Source organism: Alexandromys fortis, unplaced genomic scaffold, assembly GCF_014885135.2.
Source record: "Alexandromys fortis isolate MF-2015 unplaced genomic scaffold, M_Fortis_MF-2015_v1.1 scaffold_124, whole genome shotgun sequence".
NCBI lineage: Eukaryota > Metazoa > Chordata > Mammalia > Rodentia > Cricetidae > Alexandromys > Alexandromys fortis.
In genome coordinates this window covers 316,814-341,054 of record NW_026067995.1, presented here as the reverse complement: position 1 = coordinate 341,054, position 24,241 = coordinate 316,814, and the positions used below count along the sequence as shown (strand labels likewise).

Sequence of the window (24,241 nt, the reverse complement as noted above, 5' to 3'; positions counted from 1 at the left end):
GGTTTCTCTGTGGCTTTAGAGCCTGTCCTGGAACTAGCTCTGTAGACCAGGCTGGTCTCGAACTCACAGAGATCCGCCTGCCTCTGCCTCCCGAGTGCTGGAATTAAAGGCGTGCACCACCATCGCCCGGCGAGTGATATTTTCTTTTAGTGTATCTAAAACAATTTTGCATCTCTCGATTAGTATAAATTATATATTTTTCTCTTTTTTATTTTTAATGAAAGCTTAGTGGTAGAGTATGTGCTTACCAAAATACTTAAGTCCTGGGTTCAATTTCTGGCACCAAAATGATGACAGCTAAAGTGATGATGAAGATGTCTTTGATGTTTTTGTACTACTTTTTCTTGATGCTTTCATTCATTGATTAACAGGTTAATTAATTTCCTATCTTGGCCGTGCAAATAGTGGTATAATGAACATGGGATACAGATATTGTGTTACTATACTTAGATCACTTCCTTTGGGGATATATACATATACATGTATGCACACACATATATTCATTCACTAGTAAAAGTGTTAGATCAGCTAATAGTTTTATTTTAAAATTATTGAGAAACCACCTTAAATATTTAACTAACTTGCTTTACCATTCACAGTGTATATTACATCCCTTTCTTCTGTGTTCTTGCCAATACTTTTAATGCTGGCATTCCTTGTGGTTGCCTCAATCCAGTTTCTGCCTCTCAGGTCTATTTGCCTCTTCCTCTTCAATGTCTATCTTTTGTCTTTTATAAAGACAGTTGTTCTTGAATTTAGTTAGGGCCTGTGTGGATAATAATCCAAGATGATCTTATTCAGAAGTTTTAATTTAGTTAGTCTGGAAAGAGAGCTAATACTTGGGTCTGTAGTAGGACATATATTCAGTTTAGTAGAGCAGATATTCAGTGTGTAAAGTTAGACAGTCACGTCCTCATTTTACAGGAGACTCTGAGTGAGAAAATCCCGGCACTGGCCAGACATGAGTATGAGCTGTCCCACTTCATCTCCACAGTGTGTTCCTGAGTTCACTATGCATAGCTGGTCAGCTTTCATTACTGACGGTGTTGCTTCTGTTTTGGAACGTACATGCCTAAGATTTATTGGTGCATATTTTAATGTAAGGACAAGTGTTCCCTTTTCTCCTGGTTTTCGTCTCTGTTCCTCTGATGCTTACTAAAACTAGCTTCAGCTTACAGTTTACAGTTAATCATCAAGAGAAGTCAAAGCAGCAGCTTAAGGGAGGATATTTGAGGGAGCAATGAAAAACATTGCTTTTTCAGCTACGTTTCGTATATAGTTCATGTCCTCCTGCTTAGGCACGGCACCACCCACATTGGGCTGGGCCATCCTGTATCATTTATTAATTAAGAAAATGCTTCACAGATAATTCCCATAGGTCAGCCTGATGTAGGAAATTCTTTATTTGGGTTCTTTCTTCCTAGGTAACTAGGTTTGTGTTACGTTGACAACTGAAGCCAACTGTAACATATGCCATGATTAACTCTCACACTCTCACAGGAGAAAAGGCAATGCCAACAGCAAACTTGTTTTTCTTGTTTAGTGAAACTAATCAGGAACATCAGACTTTTAATCCTGCTTCATCATTTCTTGGCCCTGATGAACAGATTTCTCTAGTTTTTTAGAATGCGTTTGTTTACTTTTAAATCGGGAAACTCCAGTTTGTAGTACTGTTGGGGTGTGGGGCTTGTTTGTAGTGATGGCAACTGAACTCAAAGCTCCATACCTGCTAGACAGGCCCTCTTTTGCAAAACTCTTTCCCAGGCCATTAACCTACTTTTAAACTTGATGTTAAGATTCTATTGCTGAAGATGCTGATATAGGAACAGAACTGATAAAAATGAAGTACATACACATATATGAATGATTTATAGTAGTTTATAAGATGGGGTCTTAGTCCAGCCATGCTGTCTCCTGATAGAAAGGTTAGGAATATCGTAGTGGCTCAGTCTATCAGATTGAATGCTTTTAGCAGTCCCAATCTGGTGCTGAAATCTCAGCACCAGAACTCTAGAGACCTTCTGATTTTCAGTCTACTATAGAATCCAGAAGAAGTGGGTTCAAATATCAGTGAAGTAATGCCTCAGCAACAGGATAGATGAATTTGCCAGTGAGATCAAGTAGGCAAAAAAGCAAAAGCTTCATTTTTTTATCGTTTTATATAGGCTACCACCAGAAGGTGTGGCCCAGACTTAGGGTAGGTTTTCTGGCCTTATGATTTCTTGGTTGCAAGAAAATCCCCCATAGGCATGCCCATCCTGAGTTTTAGTTGATTCCAGATATAGTCAAGTTGACAGCGAAGATTATCCATCCCTTGTTATACTCAACTGATGATACGGCATAGAGAAATCATGCTGGTACTGACAAGTTTCTGATCTTACTTAGAGCTCACTCCACAAGTTAAACCCATAGCGGGTACCCTTATTGGGTTCAAGAACCTGTGGCCATAGGCCTAGGGTAGAACCTGCTACTATTCTATTAAACGAATGTATTATTAAATCAACTATTAATGACTTATCTCTGTACCCATAGATTACTTTATTTCTCAGCCCTCATGAGGGAAACTTCTTGCAGTAGATTGCAGTTAACACAGACTTACAACTATGGATCCCTCAACCTTAAAATAGGACATCAATACTTTCCCTTCCTCCAAGGCTCAGGAATCAGTGCATAAAAGGGGCCTAGAACGATCACAAGAGCCAGAGGCAATGGATAAGTATAGGAAATGGTGCTATTTAGACACAGCAGGGTAGCTAAACATGAATTCACAATGAATGTGACGGCATGCATAAGACCTGTGCAAGCTCAAACCAGACAAATTCCAGTATGAAGCAGGGAGACGGGCATGCCATCCCACCCCTAGCTGAAGAGATGGCTTCTGGGAAAAGGAGGGTCAGTGTTCATTGAGGCTTGGCTCCTAGTAGTTTGAACATGCTCCAATGGATGGCCTCACACCCAAGAGTTATATGGGCAGCATAAATTAAACCGGACAGAGTTAGGTAGGTAGGGAATGGGGGAGTGGATCTGGGAGGCGTTGGAGGGAGTATGAATATGATGAAAATACATTGTGTGAAATTTGCAAAGAATTATTATAAAATTCAAAAAAGACAATCAGAGTGAATCTAGTTTTACAGGAAACAAGGCTAGGAATTTGGTGAGTACTTTGCTTGATTGTTTGAAATTTGAATCATACAACTAAATTTTCTATTTTATGTGTATGGGGTTTCTGCATGTCTGTGAGCTGTGTGTGTGTAGTGCCTATGGAGGCCAGATGGGCATCAGACCCTCTGAGCTGCCATATGGGTGATGGGAATTGAACCTGGATCTACTGGAAGAGCAGCTGGTGCTCTTTTTACTTTAATATGTGAAGTTGGGCTTATATTTGGGATCCCTTAATAACATCAATAAAAATTTACTGATATATACAGTGTATATGAGTCCAAATATGCTTTGTATCTAAATGACAAGCACTTTTTGCCTGCTAGAAATGCTTAAAGACTCTAAGCCTCTTTCATACTATGTGAATATCTCTAATGGATATGCTTCTACAATTGAAAGTGGTAAATAAGGGATGTCTATAGAAAAGTAAGATACTTTCTTTTCTTTTTTTTTAAAGTATAGCGATTTTTTTTTTTTTAGCAAATAGCCAAATACTCTCATATAAAGCCTCCTCATTCTTTGTGAGTATGAATCTTGGAAGTATTATGTTGCCCAGAGTACAAATGAAGACCAATTAAATTCCCCTAGTGTCATAAAATTGACCAAGGGCAAATATGAGCATAACTGATACTTTATACAAATATTAACTTATAGCAGTCAAGAATGTAGGAAACTAAGAGGGGTAACCAATAGGAATAAGGATAGTAAGACTGATATTATATAGGTGCTTAGCAGCTCAGATGGCCTTTTCAACTCATATACACACTTCCAGGACAGTGGAAAGTTGAGGATTTACACAGTGAAGAAATTGAAACAAAATAGAGAGCCTGACTGGATGAAGGACATCAGATCACCATCCCTAGGACACTGCATAGGGAAAGTGGAGAGCTGAGAAATGCCTGTTTATCGGTAACTGTGCATGACTTACAGGGAAGCGGGTGTGCCGGCCGTGAAGAAGATTAGATGAATTCCTAACATGTTTTTGAAGCAGAGGACTGTGAGTCAGTGGTAGAGAATAAACAGGAACTTTTTATTTGACATCTCTTAGTTCACCTCTTTAACCATTTTTTTTTTTACCTTCTACTAAGGAAAATGTGGTGAAAACAGACCTTTTTTTTGTCTCTTTTTTTTGAAAATCAGAATGTATATGAACCATTTCTACTAAAACTGCTTAAATGTAGCCATTGCCTCCTTTGTTCTGTATCTTGGCTCTCAGAGTAGTGAGGGAGAGGGAGAGTACTTACTGATTCATTGCTTCTCTGTCTTCCTGGTAGTAAATAAATATGCTTCATGTTGAGACCATGCGTCTGCTTTCAGAATCCTCTTCAGAAAGTGTTACGGCACATAGACTTAAAGAAAGCAAAAGATTTTATATGTAAAGATTATGTGAATCAGAAGTGTTGTGAATGCTGGCCACGTGCTTGGAGGCTTTGTTGCCACACATCACACACACATATGTAAGGGAACACTATGACTGTCTCTAGACCTTATTACATCTGAGAGTAGTTTGGTGTATTATCTCCAGTGCCATACTGGCTAATTAATGCAATCATTCAAAGTATCCCTCTAAGACACTGGGCTGATGAAGCTTTGATGACATGTAGGCCCATAAATAGCTATTTTGGAACTCAAAAAATGTTTTGAATTCTAAAAACTGTAGTTGTAAAATGCAAGTGTGTCCAACAGAAATTCTCTGTACCCATGGTGCAAAAGTGAATAGTTAAGGAATTTACAAATTAATGGTGTTTAATTATTTCTCACTAAAATAATCCATCATATATTGGTATATTCAGTATACAAGATACAAAGGAATTCATGAGATTAGTAAGTAACTTTCCTTGGAAAGTCACCACCCAGACTGAGACTAAGGTTAGAATAAAATTAAATACATGTAGAAAGAACTTTTAAAAGAAAAGGAAGTCATTAAGAGAAGAGAAAGCCTGAATTTTACATTGTGATTTAAGGCCTTAGATGAACAAACACAGCCCCACGAGCAGTTCAGAAATGCTAAAGGACATGAGAAGGGAGGGACTCCTGTCATAGATCAGAATATAAGCTAAGGGGAGAAGGAAATGTGCGACAGGCAGCCACACTCATCTGATGTCAAACTAGAAGAGATTTCTGTAGGTTAGGGTAGTGTAAAGGGTTTTTTGTTCTTTTTCAGTGAAGCTATTTAAGTTTTCACATTTTTTGGGTAATGTTTACTGTATGCCTTCCTGCCAATGATGTTGGCAAATGCTGCAGACAGAAAGGTGAGTCTCCTGAAGATTGCTAGATAGATGTATCATTTGTGAAGTCTCAGCCGTAACATTCCCATTTAGGTTAACATGCCAAAGGCAGACTGTAAGAATTTATAAATGATCCCTAAATCAATAGACTTTTAGCCGCTCCCGAAATAAGACCCCAAAACTTGACTGAGTTTGTCAAGTTTGAAATTGATGACTTAGTATCCATCCCAAAGATAGTGAATGTTGAAGACTTCTAACTCTGTGTCCCATGTGTTGTGAAATATTAGGGTCCTTGAAAAGACTCACGTCTTACTCAGCTGTTTGTTACCTTTCTAGTGATAAAACAACATTTTGACAAACAGGTGATGTAATTGGTCACCTGTCCATGTATGACCTGTGATGAAAGACACAGTAATGATTGAAGTCAGCTCTCAAAGGGAAATAAGTCTTCCTGTGCCCAGAGTCTGAGTTGTTTTCTAGAAAGAAATGTAGAGCTGGAAGAATCTTCGTTTTTCCTGCAGCCTTCAAAGAGGCTGATGAGTAATTTTTTTTCCTGTGTGTGCTTTTATGGTTATTTAGATGTTAAGTAGTCAAAGAGATTGCACAGTCAAGTTTTAGATAAGAAGAGTGTTTTGAAGATTAGTCATTGTTCTTAGCTGCTACCTAATTCCTGCAGCTGAGATGACCTATGGACACACGTTTTTACTACTTTAGTTGTAAAACAGACATTTTGGTGACTGTTTTTTATGTGTTGCATTATTTTATGTGTTAGTTATTTTCAGAGTTTGGATAACTCCACTTCCAGCAAAAGCCATACATTTGGTGAACTGTTTCTTGATGGTATAATACAATTCTACAAGTCTTCACGTTGAATTACTAAGAGATTTGTTCAAAGAAATTTGGCCAATGTTCTTGTGGTTGGAAAAATGGGAGGGGGGTGAATGCATTGTTTAAAAGCCCATATGGTAAAATAGATTATATCTGAGACTTAGTATCTTTAAATTAGACTAAATTCCAGCTCTTTTCCTTGTTTTTGTGTTTGAGGCAGTGCCCTGCTTGGTAACCAAGGGTGGTTTGAGTTCTTAATCTTTTTGTCTCAGTTCCCCTCCCAAATTCCAGGATTACAGGCATTTGTCACCTCACCCAGCGAAAGTATTCTGCCTCACAAATATTATCTACTTAACATTTAAACTCTGAAGAGATAGTGTTGCTTTTGACTTATGACTATGATTAATATGACTGTAGGAGAACATTTTTTTATCATCTGAATGAAAATACATATAAGATACCTTAATTAGCTGCCTGTTCAAGGTGTAAATATATTAATATGTAGTTCTCATGTAAACATGGAGCATTAATGTGAAATTTTCCTCATGAAAGAATGTGTAAGATGACTGGAGAGATGGCTCAGTGGTTAAGAGCATTGCCTGCTCTTCCAAAAGTCCTGAGTTCAGTTCCTGGCAACCACATGGTGGCTCACAACCATCTATATTGAGGTCTGGTGCCCTCTTCTGGCCTGCAGGCATACACACAGACAGAATATTGTACACATAATAAATAAATATTTTTTTAAAAAAGAATGCGTAAGAGAGTGAATCATGAAGGAAAGGGCTTTCTGTCTTAGATTTTGTTTATAAAATAGTGTTTTTTGAAATTGGCTAAAATCACAGAGATCTAGATATAGTAGCTGTATATATTATATGTATATGAACATGTAGGTTTGCACACCTGTGCTCACACATATGAAGCCCAGAGTAGGACATTGGGGTTTTCGTCTGATGCTGTCCATGTTATTGTGTTGAAGTAGGGTCTCTCATTGAACCAAGCTTGTCGTTTTGCCTAGGTTCACTGGTCAGCAAACTATCAGGATGTCCCTGTCATAGTTCCCAACACCAAAAGTTCCAGCCTGTCATGAAAGTGCCCTACTTTTGATGTAGATGCTTGGGAACTCGAATTTAAGTTCTCATGGTTGCTAAGCAGGTGCTCTTAAAAACTGAGTCATATCCTCAGCCCTTTAAATTTCTTTAGCTTAATTTTCTGCAGTGCATAATTAATTCTATGATAGTAACATTTGTTATTAACAAAGGAAACCTAGAAATTAGTAGAGACTCTTTTAACTAATGATATTGAGCTCTAAGTCTTGCTTTGCTCCAAATGCAGCTTATATATTTTTTAAATTTTTTTATTTAAATTTTTTTTTACATACTACCCACAGTTAATCCTCCCTCCCACCTTCCTCCAACCCCACATCCACTCCTCAGAAAGGGTAGCTGTTATTCTTGAAAAAACGATTAGAGAGAGGCTACAAACGGTCCCCGGGCGGGCTGGCGGAGCCCGCCATGGGAAAGCGGCTACAGGAGGGCACGCTTCCTTGGCCCACGGTGGCGGCAGGTAACAGACACGTAAACACAGGAAATAGCCATAAGTATTTATTAAGAAAGGGGGAGAAAGAAAGACAGAGAAAAGAGATAAAAGGAGAGAGGAGAGATAAAAGAAGAGAGAGAGAGAGAAAACGCGTGCGCACGCCAAGGAAGCAGAAAGAAAGAGGGTCCCAAGATGGCGATGGGCGGGTCAGAGGTTATGGGAGTGGGCGTGGCTAGGGCAGGGACCCAAGAATATCAGTAGCGCTTTCTAAAACATATGCATATCAAGTTGAGACAGGACCAGTCCCCCTCCCTGTATCACAGTTGAGCATGGTATTTTCCCTAGGGAATGGGCTTCACAAAGTCAGTTCATGCACTGGGGATAAATTCTGGTTTCACTGCCAGTGGCCCGACCGACACACTGCCCAAGCCACAGAACTGTCATCCACATTCAAAGGACCTAGTTTGGTGCTATGCAGGTTCCCCGTCCATCAATTCACTCAGTAAGCTTCCTCTAACTCGAGTCAGCTGTCTCTGTCTGTGGGTTTCCCCATCATGTTCTTGACCTCTTTGCTCATATAATTCCTCCTCCCTCTCTTTAACTGGACTTGGCCCAGTACTTAGCTGTGGGTCTCTGCCTCTGCTTCTATTGGTTACTGGATGAAGGTTCTATGACAACAATTAGGGTGGTCACCCATCTTATTACAGAGAAGGCCAGTTCAGTCACCCTCTCCTGTATTGCTTGGAGTCTTTTAACTGTGGTTATCCTTGTTGATTCCTGGGAATTTCCCTAGCACCAGGTTTCTCCTTAACCCTCATAATGGCTGGCCTGTCTATCAGGATATCTCTTTCCTTGCTTTCCCTCTCCGTCCCTCCCCCAACTCAAGTGTCAAATTCCCTCTTGTTCTCCCTCCTTCACTTCACCCCAGCCTCCCAACCCCCTGCCTCCACCCTCCCTTCCAATTTACTCTGGAGATCTTATCTATTTCCCCTTCTCCTGGCGTCCTTGCACAGCTCTCTTACTATCCTCCTTGTTTCCTAGCTTCTCAGGGGTTTTTATTTCCGTGACAGTTGTTGTTTGAGAGGGTAAATGAGAATGCTTGTTTTTGTATTTTAAAATAAAGACACCAAAAAGGTGCTAGCGTTCAAATACAATATAAAGGGGGAACAAAATAGTCTTTAAGCTGTTCTTTCTGAACTTTGGTTTTCCTCTCTCTATGTAAGACTCCTTGACATGTCAGACTGTCCTGTAGGATCGGAACACAGAACTGCCAGGGACTAGGGGAGTTTTCTGCCTTTCCTAGTACATCACCCAGAGATGCTCTGATTTTATCTGTTTTTCACAGCATAACTTTAACTATTTCGAGTACAACCAAGGATTATAATACTACCTTTTGTAGAATAATAAAAAAATGGAAATTTTGGGTTTGATTGCTGCTTTCGTTTTGTTCTAGGTAAGATTATAAAAACATCAATTCTCCCTTTTATTGTTTTCTATAAAATTACCTGTTATTTTCTGAGGGTTAGGCAAAAAAAAAAAAAAAAAAGTCATTGTAAGTGAATGCTGATCTTGGGTGTTTCCAAAACAGCTGTGATGTTTTTGTTGTCTAGCACAGTGGTTCTCAGCCTTCCTAACGCTGTGGCCCTTTTAATACATTCTTCTTGCTGTGCTCTCTCCAACCATAAATTATTTTCGTTTCTATTTCATAAGTGTAATTTTGCTACTTTGTAAACAGCAAATGTCTGTGTTGAAAACAGAGATGTCTAAGCAGGTCTTAGACAACCCCTGTGACAGGGGTCATGACTCACAGGTTGAGAGCCAAGGTATAGAACATTTCAGTTGTAACAGTGACAGTTTGACTTAATTTGCCTGCTGTCTTTCTAGACTAAAAGAAAATAATCCATACTATGAAATTATGATTTTAATTTTATTAGGATATTATGATAGCGTGATACAGAATTTCTCTAATATGAAAAATAAATGAAAATGATTTATCATGACTTCGATGTTTATACTGTGTAAAGGAGGTCTGAATGGCGTGATGGGGTATTTGTCATTTTTTTTCTTTTTTCATCTGCTTCTATAACCATTGCTGAAGAACTTTTTCAGGTTTCAGAGCCTATCTTACTCTCCAACTTTATCAGACATAGACCACAGAAGATATTGATAATATATACCTTTGTGGTGCTTCTGAAAAAAGTATGCTCTGAACCAGATCTTCTGCTACTGTTATTTGTCCATGCTATACCTCTGTGAATGTTTCTTATAAGTAGTTGCTTTTAGCCACTTTCAAGACTATCCTAATACCGTTAACTACTAGTCTTCAGAACTCACTCAGCTCACCAAGCATGGTGAATCATTCTCCATCTTGTTTTCATAGAGACTCAGAATTATAAGCTTATGCCAGTGTTTGCTTTGGGGTAGTTTTCCCTGGAAAAAGATCGGCGAGATGCTGAAGTGCATGCAATCTTATGTGACAGACAGCTGAAAACAAGGCCACGGGTGAAAGCAGCCAGACTCTTAGATGTGCATGTCAAAACGGAGCAAAGATTAGAATGCAAGTTCAGTGTTCTGTAAATGTGGATCCCATCATTAATTTAGGTATGTAGCTCACCACAGCATTGGGTGTGGTCTGCGAGCACAGCTGCCTCTTTGATCTCTAATTACTACATTTTATTGCTGTGTACGACTGGGCCCTTTGGGTTATAACTACGGATGCAAATGAAAGAGAAGGACATGTGGGGTTTACAGAAACATAGATGTTTTTGGCTTTTGTTGTTTGTATCATTATGCCTTTTTTTTTGGTTCATAACAGTTACAAAGTTGGAAGCACTTTTGGAGACAATTTTAACATTGTGGATTTCCGCCCCCCCCATGGGAATTAGGAATCATGTGTGTTTTCTCATAAGTTTTGTGGTAACTTCTTTTATTGTTTCTTTTATTTTGAGATGATAATATGATCATTTGCCATTCCCTTTCCTACCTCCAAACTCTCATATATATCCTTCCTTGCTTGCTTTCAAATTCATGGCCTCTGATTTCATCGATTGTTGCCCTTGCTCTACACACACACAGACACTCGTTTCTCAATAGGTGACTACAGCCCACCTAGTCTGGAGAATGTTACCTGTGTATATGTTTTCAGGGCTGACCATTTGTTACTGGATAACCAATTGGTGTGCTCTTCCCTGGGGAATAGTTTCTTACCTATATGGACTCCACTTTCAATTGCTGAACTGCTCTTAGAGGCATTCACAGCCCACACTGCACTGAAGCATTGCCTCTGATAGCAAATGCACATCACTACATGCTGTGGTGCTCTAAGCATTGTTTAGTGTTAAAGTCTTCTCTCATAAAAGACAAGATTCTAGAAGAAAATTATAGCTGCCATTGTATTCAGTTTTTCAAATCATGGAGGTTGATAAATATAGCTTACAGAATCTACTTATGTGGCAAATACTGCTCTAAGCCTATCACAGTCATTTTGCATTTAATTTTCAAAATACCCCTGTAAAGTTGATAACCATTGTTAGCATTTCCTTCTAATTGAACAGTCGGTAAATGGAGGGCATAGGGTTAGAATCTAGGCAATCTGCTTTTAAACCAGGTGCTATCCTGGACAGTTTAGGGCTCTGACAATGGCTTTTCAAATCAACCAGATAAAGATGGGTAATGAAAAAAATTTGCTTATCTTTTGAGGCCAGTATAAGTGTTAGGTTTATTTGGTAGTCTGTTTCAGTTCTTCCTGCCTCTCCTATATGAGAAATACATAACTGTAAAAAATAAAGCAATTAGTTAATATAAGCAGATTGACAGAATAAAAAAGAAAAAATAAATAAATAAAATATATGGCCCGGTCTATGTGATAAAGATACTTGTGCTTTCAATCCGGGCAGCGGTGGCACACACCTTTAAGACCAGCACTTGGGAGGCAGAGGTAGGTGGTTCTCTGTGAGTTCGAGGCCAGCCTGGTCTACAAGAGCTAGTTCCAGGACAACTCTAAAACTATAGCGAAACCCAGTCTGGGGGGAGGGATACTTGTGCTTTAAGCAGCAGTACTGGTGCTGGCTGGGCATCATTACTTAATGGCCATTTTAGTCACACAGCTCCATTGTAGAGAGTATACATAGAATTATAAACTCATTCTTGGTATTTGGCAAGAACATTTTAAAATATATCTTTTATGTGCGTGGGTGTTTTGTCTGCATGTATTTCTGTGTCCCACATACATGTCTGAGTCCCGAATGAGGCCAGAAGAGGGCTGTGATTCCCCTGGAGCTGGAGTTACGGTCTGTTAGTCACTGTTATGCCCAGATAACTTGAATCCTTCAAAAACCAACTAGGAAACCAAGTCCTGTATGTAAAAGCAAAGAGCCTTTATTCTTGTTCAAGCTTGAACTTGGACTCTCTGTGTGTCTAACACATTGGCACAGTCGGAGAGCCCTGAGCTCCCTTGGTGTGGGTTTTTATAATAGCAGAGGGTAAGGTGAGGGATTTCTAAGGATCAGGATCCCTGATTGACTGACATTAGTCTAGGGGTTTCCTGGTGAAAAGCAATGGGTGTGTGCTGGCAGGTGTTCCTATCTACAATGGCTGGAACGTTAGGAATTTCCTTTGGAGGGTCTGTTCCTGGGTGGTGCCTGGGTGGTCTTCCTTAGTGGTCTTTCTTGGAACCAGGTATTGCCTTAGGGTAAATTACTGAGACTCAGGTCTCTACGGAGCTTTTCACAGCTGGGTCCTATAGAGCTTAGGTCCCCTGGAAGAGCAGTCGGTGATGATGATCTTAACTTATGAGCCATTTGTTTTGCCCCAACAAGAACATTTTTAAGTGAAAAAAAAAATTAGAAAACAAAACCATTTTGAAAAAAGAATGGTTATCTTGAGAGAAATAAGGAACTTTGATGCTGAAGTTAAATAAACATGTTGGTTTGTTGTAAATGGTTCTTTGGAGATTAGAGGACAGGGTACATTGTGTTTGCTTTGTTCCTCTCTATCCTATGAGAGCCTATAGAGAGGAAATGGACATGACTGGAATCTCCTATTCCCTTCTTTTGCACGTCTTTTCAGAGATTATTGCTGACCATGTTAGGAAAGCAGTAGGGTAGAGGGAATGCTCCTTTTTCATGAAAGAATCTGCTACGTAAGTTAGCCATTGTAAAAGTTAGCTTGACTTGTCCACATTTTCAAACAGGAAAGCTCTATTTGTTTAGTCAAACATTATGAGTCCCCGCTAAAGGACATCACTGTGGGAACAACACATCGAATCTGTAGTCCTTGTTTGTATTCTCAGTAGTTATGTCAGAAGCAAATTTGGTAAGGATCAGCTTTAAAGAAATGTCTTGTAGAGAATCTTTTGTTGCTAAGGGTGTTGTTACATCTGTTTATTTTGTTCATTTGAGTATATTACTACATGCAATATTCTTCAGAAGTTAAAACTAGTTTGCTCTTGTTTTACTAGGTTGCTATTTCAGGACAGCTCCGTGAACACTAGCGTGTGACCACTATCAGCCAGAGTTTCTGTTTGTTAAATGGCTATAAAGCTCTCTCTCTGCCTTTGAATCCCGATTAGTGCTTATCATAGGCTCAAGACCAGGGTTTCCACACACTGCCCACTGCCCCTTTTTATTTTGTAAATGAAACAGACTAGAACTGAATACATTCTGACAGTTCACACATGAAAGTGTGTATATTATTGGTTCATACTTTCACTGAGTAGATCATGACATTAACTATATTTATGATTATACATTGTGACTAAATGTTTAAAAATAGTTGTTTGCTTGGGCCAAAAATACTCAATTATTTGTGGTGTCTGGAGTAATAGTGCTGTGACCTTTTTGTTGCTGGTCTCAATGAGGTAGATACAGAGGTTGAATTAATATGGAGACTGTTCATAATAATTGGACATTGCTAGGGCCTTCCGATTTGATCAGAGGAATCATCCACTGACCAGGTATAGGCTAGTTTAGCTTCTGAGCTTCCGTGCTTATGTTGTAAGCAGCGTCCTGTTGAGCACTGTTCTAGATTGCTTACTAATAATATAAAGACAATGATGGAGAGAGGTAGTTAATTTGGATGAAGACATTTTCATTCATTGTATTGTATGTCCTGTGAGGTTAATTACCTGTTGTCAGATTTTCTCTCTATAATGTGGAAAAGGAGTTAGAGTTGAGAAAATAATTTATGTTTCATATGGCTGCTCTGTTAAAAAGAAAATGTAATACTTGTTAATATTGAAAAGCTTTGGATTTAAAAATCTTTTAAATTACCAGTCAGAAATGAAATATAAGCGGCGCTGTGTTCTTTTACAAACAGCCCAATTTCTATGAACAGAAAGTTTCCTAATAAGTAAAAAGAAAACAGAATGAGTACATGTTCTTTTCTCTGTAATCATAGAAACATGAATAAATCACAAAGGACTTAGTAATGTTCAAAAGTATTTGCAAGTTCAACTGGCTATTATTTTTCTTTTATTAGATTTAGATAGGATCACTTGGATTGATTTGAAATTCAGTAATGAGAATGCTGGACAAGATTCTATTTCTTAATCAGTAAGTGAGATTTAAGAACTGATCTTGAAACTTAAGCAAGGATAGGCCTGGCCTATCTGTGTCTACAAACAATATATTCAATAATTTTAAATGCCCTGACTCTGAGTGCCAAAACCTATAGATTAAAAACAAAGCAAAACAAAACAAAAAAACTGAACCCACCCATTATTTTTTGAATGTTAAATCAATGGAAAAAACTAAGCCATGAGATGTTAATAAATAAAATGTTTTCATCTTCTGTGTTACTGGAGATGTATGCCTAATAAGGCTGTGCTGAATACTGGAATGCTTGTCCCTTTAAATTTTACTGAAATACCTAAAAATACCCTCTTTACAAAAATTTGTAATGAATGTGTTTTGCCTAGACAGAAATAGCAGAGAGGCTGTGTCTGGAGAAAGTGAACCGCAGACAGTCCTGAGTTCAGGGCTGGGCAGGACGCAAAGGCACCCCAGAGAGCTTCCCACTCCTAGATGATTGGCAGGCCTAAAAACAATGTAGAGGACAGGAGCTTTGCTGCTAACCTAGACTTGCATCTCTTGGTTAGTTATTGGTCCTGCTTCTCAAAGAATTATTACCCTTATTCCTGGAGAGGTTAGATGAAAAAGCAATAGTGGTATCCCTCTGGGACTCTTGAGTTTTTCTACGGAGAACAAGCTGCTCTTGAGGATATGAGTTGTGACTGCCTGTGCCGCCTATTTTACCAAGGTTTTCCTGAGTAGTTAACTTTATCCCTCACTTGAAGTCTGTGAAAGTAGTTATGACTATTTCTTACTCATGCTTTCTATTATATCATGAACCAGCTCAATCTTGTGAGCATTGTAGCATTATGACAATAGAGAAGAAGATGGAGAAGTGCAAATTAAACTCTTCCGTAGTTACAAACAGATTATTAACTGGGTAGGGGTGCCACACACCTTTAATCCCAGCACTCAGGAGGTAGAGGCAGGCCAAAATCTGCAAGTTTGAGGCCAAGCTGGTCTACAAAGCATGAAATTCTGTCTCCAAAAACCAGAAGCTAAACCATCAACAACAAACAAAAAAACAGGCACATTATTTTCATGTAGATCATACGTACTGTGAAGGTAAATTTTTTTTCTCTACCTTAAGACTGGAAGAGAAGATTCCTCTGTTTTGTGTTTTTAATAAACTATAAAGGTATTGGCTTGTGGTTGATACAAAATATAGATTTGGTTTGTAAGCATGGGAATTACATTGGTCAATTATTTTCATGAAAGAACACAGGGTTTTCTTTCACTTGTTCTTTTAGAATATTTTAAGACTGTTTCTAGTAGTTAAAAGTGCATGGGTGCAGAAGACAAAAGTTTTTAGTAGTGCATAAGAAATGAACTGAGGTACAGGATAGATTGAGCACTGTTGGCATAGGCTTGAACCAAACCTGTCCTTTCACCAGACTTCTGAATCAGTGTCTAGTTGTGTGAATTTTATTTGAAGGTGGTGTGGAAATTTAGATTCATTTGCAAACAGTGGGAAAGTTTGAGCTAGAGTTGGTAAGAGGATTGAAGTGATTGTATTGTCTGCCGACAGAAGAATAATGGAACTTTCTCTTTTCTTATATCAGCTGATAGACCTTCTGAAATGATTTTTACATTTTGCAGTAAGATACTGAACTTAGAAACTCAAATAGCCTTTGTTCTACAGGATTAGCTCTTAGATGGTTTGTTGAAGTCCAAACTGAAGTAAGCCACCTATGGTTGCACATCTTTTCCCCAGAATTTGAGAGAATGAAAAATGAGGATTGAGGGTTCAAAACCAGCCTGTGAAACCGTCTGCAGAAAAACAAACAAATCAGATCTAAACAGAAGCTCACAGCTTGCCTTAAAATCCAAGTATAGTTACAGTCTACTTGTGTGAATAAAGTTTTATTGAAATACAACCATCCTTATTGGTCCAGGTTTTATTTGTATCTTTCTTTCTACAATGACAAAACTAAATAGTTTGATTAGAAACAGAGGCTACAATATTTGCTGCCACTTCCTTGTCATTAAGTTTTACTATTTTGTAACAATTCAATCGGACATATATTTTACTCTCTATATAAAATCATTTTTTGAAATGGTACTTTTACTATAATGAATTTCAAAGTCTGGATTATTGAGAACTTTAAAATTCCTTGCATTTAACCTTATCTGTGAACCATCTATCTATCTTATACTCCTTTAGTCATAAAACATTTTGTAAATCACTGTTTAAAAAGTTCAGTTTTCCCTTAAGTTATCCTGGGATTGATTTTAGTGTGGATAAAGGAAACAGTGGAGAGGTAGATATTCTTTTTCCTTCAAAAATATTATTGTTGAAATAAATGTAAAGTGTAATTTTTCTTCTTCTGAAATAGAGTAGAACATTGTGAAAGTTTGCATATAACTTAAACATAGCCTTAAGATGCACAGAAATAATTTATAGAATATAACACATGTTTAAAAGAAATATAAAGCAAAGTAAAATTTTTATAAATATATATGATAGCTAATTGTTCCATCTTTTTTTAGAATGCACTAGAATATTTAATCTTTGGCCAAGCCTATTTTTGTGAAATATCACCAGATCTATTTGTGGTGTGTCTGTATTAATTTGTTTAATTTTTTTCCTTCATATTGAGTAGAATGACATTAAAATGGATTCTTCCTCCACAACACTATTCTCTATAATTTGGGATTCTTTTGTCCTTAACGATAACATGTGCTGAGATTAAAGGCACGTGTTGCTATGTTTAGCTGGCTTATTGCCTCTTATGACAAAATCCTGGAACTCTGAACAAGTAGACACTTGGTAGGTTTGCAAATGAGTGAGAGGCATCAAGTGACACATACAAGTTACCAAAGCTAGTTAAATTGATTAGCAAATTGTTTTGACTTTCCCAATACAGAGTGAAATGAGCTTCACTTACAAAAAGGAAGAAAGGCTTAGGGGCTGGAGTTTCTTGTGAGATTTGATATATCAGAGGGCAGGGAAATGAGAATATTGTTGACAAAACTGTCACTATTCCAAATTATTTTGTTATATCTAGGCTTTCTTTCTGAAAAGTTGTGTATTATAGTGTTTCAAAAGTTCTGAATTTATTGTTGAGCTCAGAGTAATTCTGACTGATCTTCATGTTTGCATTTAAATCTTAAAATTTAGCTTGATACAGCAATAATCCTGCATCCCCTCCACCCACTGTGAAAATGGCATAACCATTAGGCTGGAGATTTTAGCCATTCTAACTTCTCCTCCTCCCCATCCCTGCCTGTCTCTTTCCCCCTTCCTCCTCTCTCTCCCTCTTTAGCTCTTTAGCCTGATTTATAGTTAGTTGGTCAAAATTTCTTTTCAAATTTTTATCAACTGCTATTGACCAACTCACAAGGAAAGTTACAGCAAAAGCACTCAACAGAAGCAGTTGCCAGGAGATGCCTTTCTGTCCTTGACATCTCAGAGACGTGCTTGATTTACAGCCCTGTGCTAGCACAAGGTCAGGGCTCTAGATATATGGCCAGAGCAGTTTCCATGCACCTGTTCCATTTTCTTTATCTGTGCTTAGATAGTCCATCCAGATTTGTGTTCCATCTAGGTGTGTTTTGTTAGTTCCTGTAGTTAAGAGAAGATGTGAACGGGAGAGAAAACATTCCTGCAGTACATGTAAGGGGAGCTTTTGATGAGCGGAATGTTTTTTATGTCTGATGCATAGCTATTTTAATACTTTTATTTGTAGGACATATTCTTGAGTAATTTAGAAAACCCCAGGGGATTGTTGTCACAAGTGTTTAAAATACTCAGGGTCTCTGGACAATGAAGTACAGAGGATTCCTTAAGAGGCATTCCTCTGCACTCTTGCCTGTTTGCTTTCTTTCACATTTGGACTTGCTTTGTTATTATAAATTGACATCATTGTAATTAAAGTGATTAATGATGTGCCCTAGTGTTTGTGGGTCCTAAGGTCAGGAGGTCCAAAGATGGCCATCCTGTGGGAAATTGAGAGCTCACTTCATAAAAGATGAACCAGACCTCTCATCCTTTCTGCATGGCTATTTATGAGTTAAATGTTAGATTGGACTGAAAAAGTCTCCTGGTTATCAAAAGTAATGTAAATTAATTTTTATCCACACAGTTCTGTTTTTCCTGGCTACTTTGTTAAATAAAAAAAATACATGATTTGTTCATGTAGTATTAGCAGATACACAAACATTGTTTCAGTACAGCTTCAACTACTGGTTATATAGAGTTGCAGTTTTGTCTGATTTTTTTTTTTATCATCTAATCCATAATAGAGCCATTGCTAACTTATGCTCATTCTTTTATGTTCTTCATTCTAACTAGGACATCACAATTCTAGTTTTTAATAGGTTTGTTACAACTGCAAACTCGTTTCAGCTGTTAAGCTGGAAGCTCTGAAACTGGTTTTACCTATATACAACAACAAAAACCAACAAACAAAACAACAACAAACTAACAACTTTGAAAGCTTATTCCAGCCACAGGGACAGCTTTGTTCTTTGCATTCCATATTACGGGGATAGTACTGAGCTAAGGCACTGGTATCTCAACATGCAGGCTTACTCTTGTCAGGGCTTTCCCACTACGGAGAGAGAACAATAAGCCAATTGTTGAGCCATGGCACTGTGCCATTGCCAGAACCTCAGCAGATTGGAAACTCACCCTGCACAGGAGTGACTCGCGATCCCTACTGCCTGAGGGGAGAGGCAGTATATTGTGATTTTTAAAAAAAAATCCTTATGCCATCGTTTTTTAAATATTCATTTGTTTAAATGTCTTAAATTTACTCTTTTTCACGTAATATGTGACATTGCTAAAGGAGAAAGTGCTTACTGTTTCTCCAACTTAAAGATAATTATAACAAATTTAATTTGGGCAAATGCTTTTCCATATTCACATATTAGGACTTTCTCCACAGAGAATACTGAATACATTTATTCATATATATATATATATATATACATATATATGTATATATATATAACAGAAGTAGAATTTTCTTCTTTAAATATGGTCAAATTATGCTTTAGAAAAGTCATCCTGAGTATCTTGTTAAACACAAAGTTCAAGAGAGTACCAGCGAGACAAGAAAGATAATTTATATAAGCAAAAGTTTTTAGATTATGCATTGTAAAGTTTTACAATTATAAATTATAACATTTCTTTCCCTTAATTTTATCTGCTACTCCTGGGAGACTTAAGTAAACATTTCAGACATTGCAAAGATCTGTTCATTCTTTAAATATTTATTTTAAATAATGTTTCCCAAGCCCCACCCTCAACTCTACTCTTGAGAACTATTCCTGAAAAACAAGCTGTCTTTCAAATATGTACCGTTGACAACCCATAGGATTTTCCTTAGTATTTACAGGCTTGTGATTGAGATGCTGTGTAGCTTGGACCTTCATGTTTCCCACATAGCTTTCATAGTAGAATGCGTTGTTTAGATTTTTACAAGGTAGTTTACTGTGAAATAAACTTTGAGAAAGTTTTCCTTATTATAAAAAGTACATATTGATTCTATAAGTTAGGTAAGAGGCGCACAAAAAAGAAGAAATAAGTACCATTTAGAGAGAACTTTTCCTAAAATGTTTGTAATAGTGTGAATGTTTTCTAGTACATCAGTAATATTGTAGGAAACATTTTATCATACAGTGCTAAAATGAAAATTTTTTTGAGAAAGATTTTAAAGATTAAAAGAAAACTGTTGGCCTAACTTACAAATTTACTTCAAAAGGCAAAGTAAAACGTAATAACATAACCAGCTTAACACAGTATTTTAAGCTTTTGCTGCAATTTTGAACTTCCATAAATATTCAGAGATGTCACATGATACTAATGGCATATAAGAAACCTTTTCTTGCCCGGCGGTGGTGGCGCACACCTTTAATCCCAGCACTCGGGAGACAGAGGCAGGCAGATCTCTGTGAGTTCGAGACCAGCCTGGTCTACAAGAGCTAGTTCCAGGACAGGCTCCAAAACCATAGAGAAACCCTGTCTCGAAAAACCAAAAAAAAAAAAAAAAAAAAAGAAACCTTTTCTTTCAAAATTTAATAATTCTATGGTTCATTTTATGGTTAGTGTTTAAAGCAAGGGAGTTGATTTTTATTGCACTTTGTGGTCCATCAGCTGTTTCATTTGACATTTAATGATAATCCAATCTATTTTTCCATGCAGTAGGGCATTTGTATAATGACCCACCCTGGGATTTTGTGGGCGTATTGCCCTTCTTTCTGAAATTCTTATCTTATTTCTTGTGAAACCTTGTCAGAAGCCAAATGGGGTGTGTTCAGATTTATTTTTTTTTCTGTAAATTCAATTTTTTTTCAAATACTGTGTTTATATTACTTTCAATTAATTATGTTAACATTCATTCTGAGCAGAATAAGTTGCTGATACAACAAACTCAGTGCAAATACGGTTCTGGGCCTTTGTTGTTGCTAACACTACTTAAGTTAGAGGAGACACTAGAACAAATGAAGTGATTTCTTTTTGTACATATAAGATATCTGTGTTTATCTTGAATGCAGCAGCCTTGTGACTGTTAGTAGATTTTTGCTTGCTTATTGTGTTGCTGAGGATTGCATCCAGGGCCTTTGTTGCCCATAGTGGGCAAGCTGAACTACTCACAGCCGTATAGCTGACCTTTATTTACAAATTATATCGCTAGACACGCTCCATGTATCTTAAGACATCTAGTGAAAAAAGATATTGGCTTCTCAATCTTGGCAACCTTTCAGTAATGTCTTGGGAGGTTTTAATGACTAGATCCTTTGAGATTAAATTGGATTGTGAAATTTGAATGAAAGGAAGATTCCACTGCTCTGCCCTTGAACTTGCCTTTTGTTTTAATAACCCTGCAAGCTAAAGAGAACTTGTTTGGGAACTCATGGGAAGTTATGCAGCAGTACAGGGTATGACTTGTACTACAGCAGCTGAGTGTTAGTACCCACTGGGCCCTTCCTTAGGCTAGCTGACTAGTCTGTTAGTGCCTGTTATAGCTAAATTTGTTGTTATTGCTGCTAAAATGTTGATCAGAGTTCATTATTCAAATATGTTTATTAAATGGATGAAATGAAAAATGAATTTATGCCCTGGTGATGCTGAAGCATAAAGTTCTGTTGAACTTTTCCATATTGGGTTTTACAGACTAAGCTGATGAGGACTACTGACCAGGTCTTTTCCTCAAGAGAGCACCAGATCTCATTACAGATGGTTGTGATACACCATGTGGTTGCTGGGAATTGAACTGAGGATCTTTGGAAGAGCAGGCAGTGCTTTCAGTAAATACCCTATAAAGTATCAGTAGCTTTCTCAATTGTTAATAAATACAGTTATCATACTATAAAATATAACAGCATTTATATTTGGGTCACAGCTCTATTCCTAAGCAATTTACATGACCTTTGAAGCTCCTGTTTTCAAAGATGAAGATAATGAAACTTTTATTTCCTAAGAGATACTTGCTTCAAACCAATTATTGTCCTTCTTTAGGCCACCATACCAAAAGTCACATGGTACAAAATAAGAACAGGTTAAAATTATCAATCCAGTTGAAATATGAATAGCTGTCACATGCCTGGAGTTTTGTCAGACTTCCTTTAATCTTTTCCTTGCACCTTCATTGCTGATAACACATTACCTTCCAGGTGCTATACTTACGTAAGAATTAAAGGCAGGGCATGGTCATTGCTTCCACTGAATGGAACCTGGTGAATTAATTCAACTCAGTGTTTAATGTTACTCTTCTCACTGTTGTGACACACTATCCTGGTAAAATTACTTCAGGAAGGGTGTATTTTAGCTCACAGTGCGAGGGTATGTGGTCCGTCATAGTGGGAAGGTCTGGTGGCAGGAGCTTGAAGCAGCTGGTCACATTGCATTTAAGCAGGAAAGATAGGTGATGATTTTCCTGCACTTGGCTCATTTATTCAGTCTAGAACTTTGGTGTATGGGATGATGCTTCCCATAATTCAGGTGTCGCTTCCCACCATCCATTATCCTAAGCTAGATAATCTCTTACTGACACGTTCCTAGGGGATTCTAGAGTCTGTCAAGCTGAAAGTTAATATGAAACATCAACGTTTAGCAAATGCATCAATTTGTTTAAGTGTTTAAAAATATAAATAAGTAAATTGCATAATAAAGGACTTAGTTCAACTTAAATATAATGGAAAGAGACCCAGCAGTGGTACATATGCTCATGAATGTTAGGAGAAAAGGCAACTACTTCTGGAAATCAAGATTTGGGCTGGGTTACTGAATGAAGAACTGCTAAGGATCAGGAAGTCCTGCTACTTTACCTTTTAATATGGGGATTGCCTTAGCCAAAGAATTAAAAACTTGCATATACTAGCAAGCAGGATTGTGTCTTTTCTCCTTATTTGTGCTTATAGGGCTAGAAGGACATGAGAATATTGGGTCTTGTGGTATTTGACTTGTAATTACTTGAACTAATAAGAATATTGTGAATCATGAAAACTGAATTATAGAGTTATAATTCTGATTATTTAATATCTCAAAATATATAAATAGTAAAATTCTGTTGACAATGTTTCTAAAGTACCAGAGGTTCATGGTTCGTGTTTTTTGTTTTTTTTTTCTTTCCCCACCAGAGCATCTGCTGCAGCCAAGCCTGAGCCTGTTGCTGTTCAGAAGGTATGTTTATAGTTGGGCATCACTAGACTCAGTCTATCTAGAGATGCTCTTCTTATATCAGATCATATTAACGTGGAGTTTAGTCTGAGCACAGTTTTACTCATTCTCTTTCTTAAAAGACAAAGAGGAAAGGAGAACCCAGATCTTACAAAGTTACTGTGTTAGACAGGGTTCTCTGGAGGAACAGCGCTTATAGAACAAATCTAAGTGTACATGGACAGAAAGTGGGTTTATTAGAATGGCTTACAGACCAGCTTGTCCAACAATGTCTGTCTACCAGCAGTATGTCTAAGAATCCAGTAGTTGGCTCAAACCATGAAGCTAGATATCTCAGCTGGTCTTTGGGGTACGATGGAATCTAGAAGTAGGCTCTAATGCCAGTGAAGAAATAGACTTTCTAGCCAGGCAAGAGCAAGCAGGCAAAATGAGAAAGCTTCCTTCTTCAGTGTCCTTTATACCTGCAGCAGGCTTGACCCACATTAAAGGTGGATCTTTCCACCTCAAAAAAATCTGGATTAAAAGTGGTCAGTTCTATTTGAGTTTTAGTTAATCCCATATGTAGCCAAGTTGACAACCAAGAATACCCATCACAGTTCCCTTTTGTAATAATACTATAAAACATTGTTTTTAAGTCCCTACAGTGCCAATAATGCATGTCCAAATTCCTTTCATATTTACTTTTAATTTTTCTATATTTACACATTTATTTTCTAAAAAGAAATAGTAAATAGTTAACAAAAATGCCATTCTAGTGTTGGATTAGGTTATTGGCAAACTCCTGATTTTCATTATATATCTCACATTACCTCCAACCAGTGTTTTTAATCATTTCATTTATTCTCTGAAGATTTTCTCCCTCTTTTTTGGGGGGATGGGCAGTGTATTCAGTTGTTCATTTAATTTACTTGTTTCAGCCCTAACTTACTTTTATCAATCAATGAAAATTTATAAGATTTATATGCCCTCCCCCCTTGTAATTAAGCATTTGAGCCACCAATATATATTTCTTAAAGATCTGTTTTGGGATGGAAGAGTGAAAGTTTTTTTTTTCAGTGTTGTAGAAATATGATCTCATTTTAATGAGGGCTTTTAGAATGTGTCCAGAGGAAGGTTTACCAACACTGGTAATTTTAGAAGGAATTGTTCTTCTTACCTTGCTTACATTTTCTTACATTGCTCCTGGCAATGAGGCGAGATATAATATGTTTTTCTTCATGAGACATAAATATTTTATTCTCAAAAAGAAAAATAATTTTATCCCTGAATAATATCTTAATTCGCCGAGAAGGGGA

The 24,241-nt window shown here is 37.5% G+C and overlaps 1 protein-coding gene across 2 annotated transcripts in view; it reads left to right on the top strand.

Moving 5' to 3' along the window:
- Pdlim5 (PDZ and LIM domain 5) overlaps nt 1-24,241 on the top strand; it is a 147,783-nt gene that overhangs the window by 56,315 nt on the left and 67,227 nt on the right. For both annotated transcript variants that reach the window (XM_050160152.1, XM_050160151.1), the window contains exon 4: nt 22,907-22,949. In XM_050160152.1, the coding sequence (XP_050016109.1) occupies nt 22,907-22,949 (43 nt within the window). The remainder of the gene's footprint in view (nt 1-22,906; nt 22,950-24,241) is intronic.